The sequence below is a fragment of the Lolium perenne genome, chromosome 4, assembly GCF_019359855.2.
Source record: "Lolium perenne isolate Kyuss_39 chromosome 4, Kyuss_2.0, whole genome shotgun sequence".
Taxonomy (NCBI): domain Eukaryota; kingdom Viridiplantae; phylum Streptophyta; class Magnoliopsida; order Poales; family Poaceae; genus Lolium; species Lolium perenne.
This window is the reverse complement of record NC_067247.2, coordinates 278,564,007-278,578,306: the sequence shown is the minus strand read 5'-3', so window position 1 is coordinate 278,578,306 and position 14,300 is coordinate 278,564,007. Positions and strand designations below refer to the sequence as shown.

Genomic DNA, 14,300 nt, shown 5'->3' with positions numbered 1-14,300 from the left:
GACGTCGACGCTGCTGGCGCATACGTGCGTGCACAGCCACCTCGTGTCACAAGCAAGCACGACACCGCTGCCAATTTTAACACGTTTCTTGGAGCAATTTCTGGTTAGCAAGCCATCGGATTGTTTTAATCAACTGGTCCATTGGGCATCAGACATACCCGGCAATGCTCATATAGCGGCGACCTGATAGAAGATCATATGGTATGGTGGAAAACAGAGTAAATTAGAGTTTTCAACAAAAAAACAGAGTAAATTCGAGTTTTCTACAAAAAAAGACAGAGTAAATTAGAGTTTTCAACAAAAAACAGAGTAAATTAGAGTTTTCAACAAGGTTTTTAAGTATGTTACAGTAGAATTTACCTATACGACAAACATCATGATTGCTTACACGAGGAATGTCTAGGGTCTGGGAACAAATAATTAGAAAAAACTCGGGTGAGTAAAAGATTTAATACAATACTGGCCAAAATTCCTCCTGAGCTCTCTTCTCACACCTTTTCAGGGCAAGCACATGTTAAACTCGGTTTTTGACTACCCACCTACTTACTGGCTATGTGCTGGACTGGGAACTATCCAAGCTTTCCGATCTCCATCTTCTTCTTTATAGCACGGTGACCATGGTAAACGAAAGAATCTAGGATGCCAGCCACAGTGAATATGCCTGTGGGAGTGAAGATGAACCATGGGTTAGTCTATGCCAGTCTTGCTATATATGCACTGCCGAAAAGCACCAACAAATAGTTCCAAGTCTGTGTGACAAACCTCCAATGATAGCACATATGTTTGTCAGGAAGTGAAGAAGTGATGTGTTTTCTTCAGTAAAGTCAACCTGTCAAAGAATAATCAGACATCTTAAGTGATTTCAATTTTGGGAATGGACGATATAGCTGTACAAGATGGTGCTTATTACAAGTTCTCAAAAAGGGATCATGTGATAAGAAGAAACTGAGTGTCACTTCAAATACGATATGCAGTGTACGCTTTTCGTTTTCGAGCATAGCCAATATATAATGCATATCAAAAGATGAACCGTGCAGTCTTATTAGTAGAGCTTCAAGAAAGACAGCATAAAATAGGAGAGGTCACTTTCCTAACCTGAATTGGTGAAAATTCATAGAAGAAATATACACCAGGTGGGGGCCTTGGAAGGCCAATTGCTTCTCTGAAGTGCTCCGTCACAGAGAACTGCAAAAGGAAAACAAGAATTAACCACAAACTTTGGCTTATAACAATAAAGTAAACATTTAAACCATGATATTTACCTGATTTGAGTGAATCTTTCGCCCCCTAATATCTGTATAGATAGTAGGGACAACCTGTATATAAAATAAGTGATTAGCAAACTGAAGCACACAAGCCTCTTTTTTTATACCCAACATCCAACACTGATGTGAAGAGCGACGCTAAGGATTGTATATGCGGTTATTAACAGCTTACCTTAACAAAATACTGGTACATCCCTGTTAACCCAGTTGTCTGCTCCTGTTTCCATTCTACACTGAAATAGTCAGGGGGGTCAGGGACATTGAAAACTGCGGACCAAAGAAGATGCAATTTTTGTTGAACTTAGAAGTTGATTACTAAGTATCAAAAAACCATACCCATCAAGAGGATTGATGACACCTGGGAAATCTTTGCCAAAAGACAGTTTGTTTATCTTGTGACTTATCTGTTCCAGCGAAAGGGGTAATGCACAATTAAAGGTTCATCATTATGAACAGTACTATAATTGGTTCAGAACTATGGATAAAAAAATGTAATCTACTTACATTGTAATTTTCTGGCTGGAAGTTCAACATGTCTTGAAGGAAGTTGAATGCATGGTCCAAGCCTTTTCCAGGAGCAAAGTGAAAATTTCCAGCTACTTTATTCACATCTACAAATCCATGTATGTTGCATCCTTCGCCGTGTTCATCCTTTAACCTTTGAACAAATCCCTCTCTCTTGCACTGGAGAGCATGCAAAGTAAGGAAACATAACAACAAATGTACAAAAAGACGCCTGCATGAAATGTAAGGAAAAATAACAATACGTACCAATAAAAAAAAAACTGCATGCATCAGTTGCAGGCAGTAGCAACACTAAGCTAAGTTCATTAAATATAGAGCAAATTCCATTTTTTACCCCATAGTTCTGTATTTGTGCAATTAAACCATTTAACAAGAATACTTCCCAGTTACACCATTTAGTGAAACTTGCATAAGATTTAAACCTTTTAAAACATGGACCAACGGGGGAATGATCCCTCCTTGGCTATAAGTTGTTAGGTAGGATGAAACTCTCCCAGCGGATGGCCGCTAGGATGATAACCCGGTTTAAAGTTCGCCCCAAATTACCGCAAGATGGGGATTCGAACCCGGGTGGGCTGGCTGCGCACTCGCTTGCCTTGCCACTGAGCTGGAACTCAGTTCTCAAGATTTAACCCTTTTCAAGTTTTGAGATCGTTCCGTCAGGTGGATCCGACTTGGTGTGGCATATTGAAAGAATATAACTTCTAGAGAGTTCCTTAATCTGCATCTTCATGGCGGGGTGCACGGAGGCGAAGTTGGCGGCATGCATGGAGGGGTGCGCCCTAGCCCTTCAATGGAGTACAGCACCTTTCATTGTCGAGATGGATTTCACAGAAGCCATGGCTATTATCAGAACCAACGAGGAAGACATATTGTATGTTACTTATCTGCTAAAGGAAATAAAACGGCTGCTGGCTGGTAGGGTAGAGTCTAAGGTAGAGGTTATTCGGCATCAGCAAAACTTGGTGAGCCATGCTCTCAATAATATGGCTCATTCAGAACCTAGGACTGATTTCTGGTTACGTTCGGGTCCAAGTGATATACCCAGACTCTAATGAGGATTGTAATCCTGGTGATTAAGTAATACTCCCTCCTTGCCACAATGTAGTGCACATAAGTTTTTTTTTTAATTCAATCGATGCAAATTTTGACCAAGTTTATTGACAAAACTGTCTATATCTACAATACCAAATTTATACCATATGAAAATATGCATCATTGTGAATCAATGGTATTAATTTGGTCTTCTAGAAGTTGATGTTTTTATCTAGATACTTGGTCAAATTTTACATCTTTGACTTTTGAAAAAAACTATATGCCCTATATTTTGGCAAGGAGGGAGTATAAACCCATTCGCAAAAAAAAAAAAAAACGCATCTTCATAGATAATGATATTTTTCCTGTGCATTCACATGCTGGTCGTATTTCAGCAGAGCTCTAGGTTTCCACAGGATATTAGCCCAGCCACACAGTTGATCCTCCCTTAGAAAGCATCCTATAAGCCGTACTGGATGAATTAGCTCCCTTCAGCTTCCACTTCCATAAGTCATACCCAGCCCGAGGAGGGGGGGAGCAGAGAGCAGCCATAACTAAAGAAAATACATAAGCCAGCACTGGAAAATAGTTCTCGAGTTCTAGCTAGACAGAGCAGTTTGGAACTAGCCAAAAGTATTTCTCGTACCGTAGTCACCAGCTAGACGAAGCACTTGACTGATCTTGAACCAGAGTGCCCAGCTTGGTGGTCACATTGTGATAGATAAGAAAAACTCAAGCCAAACATACTAACACTCAAAGAAAACTCGATTGAAGGGATTACACAATGCACAAATCTGTATCATTTTGGTAATTTTTCTTCTGCTTACATACTTGTTTTGCACACATGATGATCGAGCAAACTTTTATCAAGTTGGACGAGAATGCATGCACCTTCATGTGGCTTTCAAAGAAGTGATAAAAGATGTGCTTTGGAACAAACAAAATGAACACCAAATACTACTTAATAAACAATGTGTCCAGAACCAATATAGATATTTTCCAAACAATCACACATATACTATAAATTTCTGATTCCTGATGGGACATGTTGATACATGATGGCCAAGTAATTTTTTGTTATGACCTTTAGACCAACCACGGCCTTAATGGCCGCTCGGCCAGTTGTACAAAACCAAACAATAGGAACACCTAATTTGGGCATGCACATCAAAGAAATCAGGAGATATTAGTAGGAACTAACAGGTGAGAGACAGAGGAAAGAGTTTGAGTCAGTTAGCTTATATTCCAAAGGCATCCAACTGAGCTCAGTTTGGTTAGTCAAGGAGTAAGGGTCAAGGCTGTGCTACATAAGCAAGGAAGCATTGTAACATTTGGATACAACAACAACAACAACAACAACAGAGCCTTTATTCCCAAACAAGTTGGGGTAGGCTAGAGGTGAAACCCATAAGTTCTCGTAACCAACTCATGGTTCTGGCACATGGATAGCAAGCTTCCACGCGGCTCTGTCCATGGCTAGTTCTTTGGTGATACTCCAGTCCTTCAGATCTCTCTTTACGGACTCCTCCCATGTCAAGTTTGGTCTACCCCGTCCCCTCTTGACATTATCAGCACGCGTTAGCCGTCCACTATGCACTGGAGCTTCTGGAGGCCTGCGCTGAATATGCCCAAACCATCTTAGACGATGTTGATCAAGCTTCTCTGCAATCGGTGCTACCCCAACTCTATCTCATATATCATCATTCTGGACTCGGTCCTTCCTCATGTGGCCACACATCCATCTCAACATGCGCATCTCCGCCACACCTAACTGTTGAACATGTCGCCTTTTAGTCGGCCAACACTCAGCGCCATACAACATTGCAGGTCGAACCACCATCCTATAGAACTTGCCTTTTAGCTTTTGTGGCACTCTCTTATCACAAAGAATGCCAGAAGCTTGGCGTCCTATTGTAACATTTGGATCAAATCAACAAAATAGCGAAAGTTCTTAAGCCTCTCTTCCATAGCAGGAACGAGCCCTGCCACAAGTACCGTATCCGTGGTCTTCGGACCTTCACCCAGGTCCACATTACTAGCATATTGACTACATCATGATGAATCTTACTCCCTCGTTCCTGGATATAAGCCATAAAGGTTTTTGAAAAGAAATCCAGAATATAGGCTTTATTGCATTGCACCACTTGTCTGGAAAACTTTTTTTAGAATTTGATTACGTTTTCTTATCTTATGTAAAGCCCTTTATTTTCTCAAGTCAACTGTCCAGGGGTAATCCCCACCAAATTTGGTGTAATTTTTCCTCCAAATGTGTTCTTTAATTTTCGTGCCAAAAACTATATGGCTTATATCTAGAAACGGAGGGAGTATGTGATAAAAATATAGAATTTATTATATCGTATGTATACCGTACACATAAGTAGGCTCGTGCTCTGCCACATGTGGTTTGCTGAATATATAATTCACTGTCGCAGGTTATTGCTTTAATAAATAATACTAACTCGCTTTTAGCATATATAAGACAAAGGACCCAAGTGACACATCAAACATCACTATTTGGGAACTACATGGATAGTTTCTGCTAAGAACCATGTACATGAACAAGATCACACAATCAAGTAGAAGAGGAGAAAAAAGATTCTTCAATACCTGGTCAATTGATTCTACGTTAGTGAGTGCCCATCCTTTCTTCCGATAGGCATCACGAACTTCGTCACAGGTGTTACAACACTGATTATCTGACTGGTAGAATTGCAAGTGTGATATTAGTATGACTTATTTATTTTTAATAAACCTTAAATAAGAAAGAAGTTAGAATGGTGTAATGGTGGGGTAAAACAGGCATAAATAGGTAAATCATTGCACTAGAGAAACATACCTCTTCGGAACCATAACAAGACCCACAGTAAGCCTCATTGTGGTCAAGCCTTCCACCATGATTCTGCAGTGGTCTTTCGATCTAGAAGGGGATGCAAAAGTTAGTCAAGTTGAAGGAAGAATAATACTCTACTAGCATGCACAGTGGCGGACCTTGAAAGAAAAACTTGGGCGGGCCAAACCAAAGCTGACAAAAAGAATTCCTCCAAAACTATACATTAGTCAGTACCTAATGCTACCTTTAATTCAGCAGATCATCATACATGAATTGCTCCAAAACAAAATAAAGCATAGTAGCATAGTAAGATTTTTTTATATATTATAGCCTATAGGAAAATTGGTACTGAGAGAGAATTAAGCAATGAGATTTGGGCAACTGCATTACCAGCAGTTTCACTTGTGCAGTTGTGCTATGCATTTGGCCGGGCAAAAATTGGAGCAGGTCTGGCGTGTGGGATTGCAGCAAAAAAATTGGAGAAGATGGAGGACACCTTGTGGTGGACTGGGTTGCTGGATAGTCTCTGCTTGCTCTCGCTGCTACCTGCGATGGAGGAAACCCTGCCGGCATGCGCCTGCTGCCTGGGGCTTAGCCGCTTAGGGTTGGAGCCTGGGCGCCCTCGCTACTGGATTGGACTGTCGCCGGTAGCTGAACCAAGCAGTCCAGCTGCTACCTCGGCCGCTCGATCGCCAGCTCGCGGTAGCTGTCTAGCCTCCCGCCAGTGAGTGGTGCCATGGATGGGGAATTGGGACGCGCCGCTGACGAGCAGGAACACTCAAGCGACGAACTGAATCGCGAACAGTTGCGCCTCTCACATGAAGTGGGCTGCTTAGTGGTGGGCTTTACACATGTGGCATAGCTATAAAACATAATTTCACTCCTGGGCTGGGCGGGCCATGGCCCGGGTTTGCCCTAACTAAGCTCCGCCAGTGAGCATGCATATATATGGTGTTCACATATTACTGTCATCATTTATTTAACAAAAAACTAAAATATTGCATCTATTCCATGCCACCACCATGTGTGAATATGCAAATAATGTTGTTTTCTTTACTGTGGTTTTGAATATATAAATGAGTTACTTTCTCTTCATTCAATTATCTTTCCTCTCTATTCAAGATATATAGGTAAACAACCACACTAACTGAAATTTCTCTTATTCCCCAGAAATTAACACTACGCATATCATGATCTCTACATCTTGGTTGTGTAGACTATGTGGTCCCTTTACTTGACCAAAAATATGCCTTATAAGCACAAATGAAGGGAGTAATACTTGTTAGTTGGTATTTCAGGCTAGGTGGTTCTGGAAAGGCATAAAATAAATGGTCGCTATCAACTGCTAGGAGGCTTAAAAAATGATTACGCAAATTCTATGAACACAAAAAATCATTCCCAAGAGCATTAGCTATCTTTCAGACTGAAGACAAAGAGCCACAGAGTATGAAATTCAAGATCCCATTTATATTGTGGATCGATGGATGTCATGGATCTTAACTTAAGGTACGTTCAAAACTCAAAAGTATAAGCAGTTCCAATTACGATAAGTGATAAGATAAAACCAGAATGGTTTCATGTATACACTAGTTCAATTAAAATTTGAAAATATACCTTATGGGAACCAACTCCGTCTTTTCTTGATTCGATTACATTACCAAGCTGATCGATTCTTTTCTTTATTATATCATGCCTCTGCAAGTAGGTATGTATTCAGATCCCAGACAAGACAATATACATATGAATTAGAGCTTGGCAAACACTTTACATGATATAAAATTAAAACGGGAAAGAAGGATACTGTTGAACACTGTCTGTACATACTATATCATAATGTTGCTCTCCACTGACATCCATCGTATCAATAGCAACAAGAGAGCAAGGAAGAGCCGGGAATGTAACATCAAACTGCAAAAGTGATAATGTGTGTTAACAATGTGGAACAATAGTGTCTAACAAGTAATGACAGATGGTTTGGGCTTCCACAACATGATAAATATTCTCAGCTAGAAGGCTATCACTTATTAATTCAGATTTCGATGGCACATCACTGTACAACATTTAAGAACACTATGTGCATCATTTCTCGAGTTCTTTGATCCAAAATAGAAAATGAAGACAGTCCAAGTCTATTAAGTAAATCATTCCAGAAATTTGCAGAACTAGAGGTAAACTTATGGACTAAACTGAAATGGAGCTTAAATGATAAAGAACAAGCAGTTTAGTATAAATAGATTGCGATTACATGCTTTCTAAACAGCTAACAAGAAATTAGACAAGATTGTATGGAAAGTTTGGAATGAAAGAATGAGCATTTGCACTAACATTGATATGTAACCTTTCTCCTCTTGAGGTGTCAACTGTGAGCTTACTCTCTGTAGCAGAATATAGATACAGCCCTGCATATGAGTTAACACAGCAGAGCAAGTTAAAGCATAATGCAACCAAAAGGTAGCCACATTATAGGGAAGTGTAGTTGCAACATGTAAGGGCATGTACAATGGTGATATCTTAGCGGTGCCATGTAGGATAAATGCTTATATGGAGGAAAGAGAAAGATAACAAAAGACTTTGTCTTCTCTTAGCTAAGAGATCATCTCTTAGCACAATCTCTCTCACCATAAATTTAGGATGTCTCGTTACAAAAGATAAGACTAAAAAATAACCCATTGTACATCATGTTTTATGGTTATATCTAGATTACATGGCAGGATTAAGATAAGACAGTCTTATCAACCACTGTACATGCCCTAATAAGTTAGACCATCCCCGTTTTCAATTTTAGCATGCGAAAGTAACCTATGATGATAGCACTATGACAGCTGGACATATAGTAAAGCATCGCACGTTATATTGATCTAAGAAATCTGAAGCCCGCAATAAGAACAAAATTATGGGGACTCCCAAATATAATCGAACATTAGTTGGATCATAACTTCCAACATTATGGCAGCAGGCCAGCATAGCCGAATTAGGTGATGCAAAAAAATTAACCACATCCACACAATAAATGTCATCAACTCACATATAACATCCAAATTGAACAAAAACAGCATCTCTAAATCATAAGTGCTGCCGCAAATCAGTCCAGGTGCTGCCCTGCGCCCAGCTTCGCAACAGGCGCATCCGGCCTTCAGTAAACCTCCTCGCTGAAACTTCTCTAATCGATACCGGGACCCAAATGCATGTAGCATGCTAACAGAATTGCGATTTTTTCACCCACAATTTCCAATTCAATCACATGGCTAGCAAGCATACGTTCCAATCTTAACACATAATAATTGACAAACGGGACGACGAGATCGAACTGTGTCGCAGCTAGAGAAACGAAATAAAAATGGGATCTGAGACGGTGGTGCGGAGGGGTGGAGAGGGGACGGTACGTACGGATCTCCGAGAAGAAGAGGAGGAGGATGGCGATGGAGGAGAAGATGGTGATGAGGCCGCCGGAGAGGGTGCGGCTGTAGAAGTCCTCGTTCACCTTGGGGTAGGCGTCGAGGCTCCGCAGCTTGTTCCACAGCTCCATCTCCCCAGCGAGGTCGCCGGAGCCCTAGGACGAGGGGAGATCTGCGGTGTCGCCGTCGCCGTCGCCGCCGTCGCAGCGACAAATGGGGAGGGTGTTTCTGCAATTTGTGCGGGCGCAGAGGGGTCAATTTCGCTTTGCTAGGCTAGGCCTTCCCTTGTCTCGGCTCGTGTAGAGCTGCTGCCAGTTGGGGGAGGCCTCGGGTGTGAATGTATCATTAGTTCTTTTTTACTACAGTAGTAAAATACAAGAAAGTTCACTAAACTGAACCTCTTTGAATGTCTTGATCACCGTACACGGGCTATACACTCATCAATACCAAAACCAGTTAAAGGACATGCACTTACAAATATATGTACCTTTTTCTGCTGCACTTACTTTTAATTTGGCAATTGTTTTCGATAATTCATATTCGCTCTCTCTAGTCGTTATATCTTATCTTTTCAAACAGATTAACTGAATCAACATGTGTCTAGATTGGACTGGGTTCAACCTATAGGAGGATCGATACCTTCGATCCGGATTACTGATGCAACATAGTAGCATTTCTCTAAGGGATCCTAGGTTTATATCGATGCAAGTAGTATGTGCTTGCAAAGGTCACTTCTATCGTCACTCTATCAAGACTTCTAAAGGGTCGTAGAATTGTTGTATACAACCAAATTTTTATCCTTTTTTATATCAATGGATAAAAATAGACTAGCGTCAAGGTTTCACCTGCAGATATCACACACAATAAGATATAAAAGATAAAATGCAGCATTGTTAGTAAGAAACTATAAGTACATATTCATAGATATATGTGGATGATGTGTCCTTATGACACCATAACCTACGATCGTAGTTCTATGGATTCAGTTATCCAATCTGTCCCCTACTCGTATTGTGAGGATACCTAGTATTAAGATAAATAGATCAACACATTAAATTTTTTGATGTCACGGTTTCTCTCGAGAGAATCATATTCAACTACCTCACCCTTTTACTCACACCGGGCTTTCACGAGTAGCCGACCAATATCCCTACAAATACATTTATCTTTATAGATTCTTTCCTGATATTGGGTACCAAGCAAGTCCTACGATCAAGGCAAAGATAAGAGACAGTATGCATACGACATAAAGCAATATATTACAACAACAACCAGTATCAAAGTGCATGTGTACTGCGAGGCTTAGGTCTCAGCCAACGAGAACTACACATGATTTGACCAAGTATCATAAAAATTGTATATTAAAAAATTCTTACAGATGAATAGCAAATAGTCTTATACAATGTCGTCAGTCGCCAAGGAGCCAATAGTATAAGTATGCATATGGCAATCAAGAAGACTCGGATAATAGCTATGGAGATGGTTGTGATGGCAGCTACAGAGCTTTAACGTCGAGGAATGGGTGTGGTGCTCTCTAGCGGCTGCCATTTGATCTCTTCTTCTAGGCACCGGATGAGCAAAATAGTGCCGGGAAAAAATGCTAAATTTGGAATTTATCGACTCCTCTTTCAAGTACAGTAGTGCATCGGTGCGAAGACGAGAAACTTAGAATTTAGAAACTTCTGACTCTACTTTACTCGATGTTCCTAAGAAGGCTAAATTCTCTGTTGAGATCTTATCCCACATTGTGGTCTGATTTTGTGACGAGTTAAAAACTTTTTTTTCAGTGTTGGCTCAGATGGGACACCTATGAACATATATATGTTTGATCTGTGTTTCATTTTTGGAATTTCGGTTTTCGCTGCACACGTGCAAAATATGGACTCAATATCCCCTGAAAGAATCTACATAAGGCTACGTGCAACATGCGCCGTTGGCAAACAATCTCTAGTTCTTCGTTGCTACCGACCGACCACGTCGCGTTGACTCGAGCTCCAATAGGCTCATCCAGGTTCCTAGGAAGCATGTTGAGGTTGTTGTTCCCGACCTCCCTATGTTCCACAGGTTTCTTCTTCTTGCAACGCATGCCAATGTATGACAATAAGCATCAAGTTCCGTCCACGAGAACAACCTGTTGCATTGCCTCATCAGAACTGAAGTTCACATGTGGTTTACATCCTCTGCTCGAAGGAGACGAACACTAATTTGTGAGACTGATGAATGGGAGTTGGGCAGTACATAATCTCGATACCTCCCAGTCCTACGAATCTGTTATATAGTATATGACCCCGACCAACTGCAAAATTTGTTTACCTAGCACTGTATACGTAATGGATATCATCATCTGCCTACAGTCTTGTGTGACTACTAGCAAGCCAAGGTTCTGTTCTCACGGTTTTATATATGGTTAGAAGACCATATCTTCAGCTCAAACACTTATTGCTAGCACCATATCTTGGCAGTAATGCTTCTGTCAGCTCGAACATGGGTTTCCCGCCTCATTATATTTCTCAGCACTAGGCAAGCCTCAGTCAGAATTCATATCAACTGTGTGTACTTCGAAAGTACATCACGACGTGCTATGATATTTCACTACGGGAAAGCAGGGCGTTGCCGTGTGCCACTTCGCACGGCAAAGACGCCTGTACGCACGGCAACGGCTTTGCCGTGCGTGCACTCACGGCAACGAGTGCCCGGCAAAGTCTTCGACGGCAAAGCCGTCTTTGCCGTGCGCATGCAAAAACTGCACGGCAAAGCCCTTTGCCGTGCGTTAACATCGCTGCCGTGCGTGAGCATCTCTGCCGTGCGCCAATTCTTTGTCGTGCGGCAGGGAGGCTGCCGTGGGCCAGTTCTTTGCCGTGCGCCACCAGGGCTTTGCCGTGCGCCTGTCAATGCCGTGCGCCGAGCCAGTGCCGAGCTGCTCACCTTTGCCGTGCGGCCTAGCCCTAGCACGCACGGCAAAGGCCCCTACATGCACGCCCCAGACAGCTCCCAGGAGCACAGGCTTGCGCCACGTGGCACCTTTGCCGTGTGTATGCACACGGCAAAGTGACCAAAAGTCCTTTGCCGTGTGCATACACACGGCAAAGGCCCCTGGTTTTTTCAGTTTTTTGCTGCTTTTCATTAATCCCTGCATTTCAAAATTGCATTTCACATATATATAACATATACAACATATATATTCACCATAGCATCACCAAACACATCAACAACACCACAAATACATCGAGCACACATAGTTCATGCATAACAAAGTGCAATGTTCATTATTACAATCCATAACAAGTGCAACATCCATAACAAGTGTGAACAATCCATTACAACGACGACGAGTGCACGAAGACCATGCCATCAACCTTCTCCTCCTCCATTGCTTGCGCCCGCCTCATCGTCATTGCGTCGTGACACATAATCTACAAGGTTTGATGGAATTGGCATTTGTCATTTGCATATTGAACACTTGAACAAGCACAAGTAGCGGGTTGGGCACAAGCGTAGGAGGACTCACCGAGGTTCATGCTCTGGATGATGTTCGTGTTGTTGACGGTGATAGGTGTCCCCGGGGTATGAGTGGGCGGTGGCGGCATCCACGGCATGGAGTAAGGTGGAGGAGGAAGACTCCCCAGTGGAGAAGACAGAGCCGTCTGGCTCATCACCACCATCATGCGTGCTCGTTGTTGCATCATCTCTGCCGTCTTTGCATCTCGCTGCATCATCCGTGTCTCTGCCGTCGCCGGTACTCCAATCTGCTCCATCTGCGCCCTTTGCTCCTGGGCCGCCTGCTCCTTCGCTGCCATCTCCTCCTACGTTGTGTTGCCGCGATGTCATTAACATTTCAATGAAAGCATGTAAAGGAAAGGTAGAGGCCCGAGGAAGAACATACCCGTAACCGCTCGACGCGCCTAGATCCGAAGCCCGTGGCCGGGGCTCTACCTCGGGCTGGCCGCTCTTACGACCACGACGGATCCGGCGGAGAGAGGGAACCTTCGCCGGGTCGACGCACCCGTCACCAAACCATAGGCGGCCATGCTTCAAGCCTTCTCCCGCAAGCACCGCGACCTCGTGGTCAAAGTCCTCGGCCTCTCGGGTTGGCGTCCTCGCCGTACTTCTCGCTTGAACTTGGAGACATACGACGTGCACCGGGTCTCGGATTGCGGGTTAACCCACACGGACCCCGTCTCGGGATCGTGCGTCTTCCTTTGCTTCATCTTCTTTAGCACGGCAAAGACGTTAGGCTTCGCTCTGTCCGACTTCTGCAAAAGAGAACATGTAATAAAGTGAAGTGGCACACCCTTGCGAGTTAGCAAATATATAACATGAATTCAAAGAATGAAGGAACCATTAATTTGCTCACCTCCTTCGCAGTGAAGAGAGATGGGGATGCTGCCTTGGATATGCGATCCACCTCGTATCTCTGCCCGCTTCTTCTTGCCCTCCTCGTGCTTCTTGAGGTACTGGGGGCATGTCCACCACATGACCATCGCACGAAAGCACCTATCGTCGCTGCCGACGTACTGAGGAGGGTTCTACATGCACAAGATAAACCCATTATGGTAAAATAAACTACATGGCGATAAAGAAATCAATAACACATAAATGCAAATACCTGCAAGTACTGCCACGGCTGCATGAGCGTGTCGCGAGCGTCCTCCTTAGTCATGTGGACGAAGCGGTCGGCGTGCCGATCGCGGACGCATTGAATACGTGCCTCGTAGTGCATGCCGCTCACCCTCTTCCTTGCAAGCTGGTGTAGGACATCATCGCACGCATTCTCCTTGCCCTCGGCCCTCTTGAAGTATTTCTGCAACCATGCACATAGGTAAAACAAGGGGCATTAGTGCAATTATTGTGAACCAAGGAGAGTGTATGAATGGTAAGAAGTCAAAAGTCACGTACCCAGAATTTGGCAACAACCATATCCGCCGCGGTGCCGCGGCCAAGAGGATCTTTCGCGAGGCTGTAGTGCGCCCACCTCCAAGCTACGTCGCAGCCACCAGTAGGGAAATTGACTATCCCAGGGAAATACCATCTAAGTAGGCCCCCAAGGATGTTCGAGTACCCACGTGGCGGTCTCTGCGACGGGTCTTCATACTGGAACGAGCTGCACCATGAAACGACAACATCAATATGTATGTGATAATAATTTTGATAATGACAAAATTGCGATAACGAAATGCCAAAAATTAACATGTTCCTCCTTCCATAGGGCTGTAGAACAACGTGCCCGTAGCGCCCGATTAGCTTCAGCGG

The 14,300-nt window shown here is 43.1% G+C and overlaps 1 protein-coding gene across 1 annotated transcript; it reads right to left on the bottom strand.

The window, feature by feature from the left end:
* Positions 1–291: 291 nt before the first annotated feature.
* Positions 292–9,350, bottom strand: LOC127295513 (uncharacterized). The gene is made up of 13 exons (XM_051325475.2): positions 9,043–9,350; positions 7,981–8,054; positions 7,480–7,563; positions 7,270–7,350; positions 5,662–5,742; positions 5,433–5,525; positions 1,770–1,949; positions 1,602–1,669; positions 1,438–1,498; positions 1,263–1,316; positions 1,096–1,185; positions 763–829; positions 292–661 (listed from the first exon to the last, which is right to left on the bottom strand). The coding sequence occupies exons 1-13, from the start codon at positions 9,179–9,181 to the stop codon at positions 570–572; spliced, it is 1,164 nt and encodes a 387-aa protein (XP_051181435.1). The 5' UTR covers positions 9,182–9,350; the 3' UTR covers positions 292–569.
* Between the last annotated feature and the right edge of the window lie 4,950 nt (positions 9,351–14,300).

Coding starts and splice junctions, on each gene's coding strand:
- LOC127295513 (XM_051325475.2), bottom strand. CDS start 9,181: ATGGAGCTGTGGAACAAGCTGCGGAGCCTCGACGCCTACCCCAAGGTG. Junction 1,670..1,769: donor TCCAGCCAGAAAATTACAAT/GTAAGTAGATTA, acceptor TCGCTGGAACAG/ATAAGTCACAAGATAAACAA. Junction 1,317..1,437: donor TGTACCAGTATTTTGTTAAG/GTAAGCTGTTAA, acceptor TTTTATATACAG/GTTGTCCCTACTATCTATAC.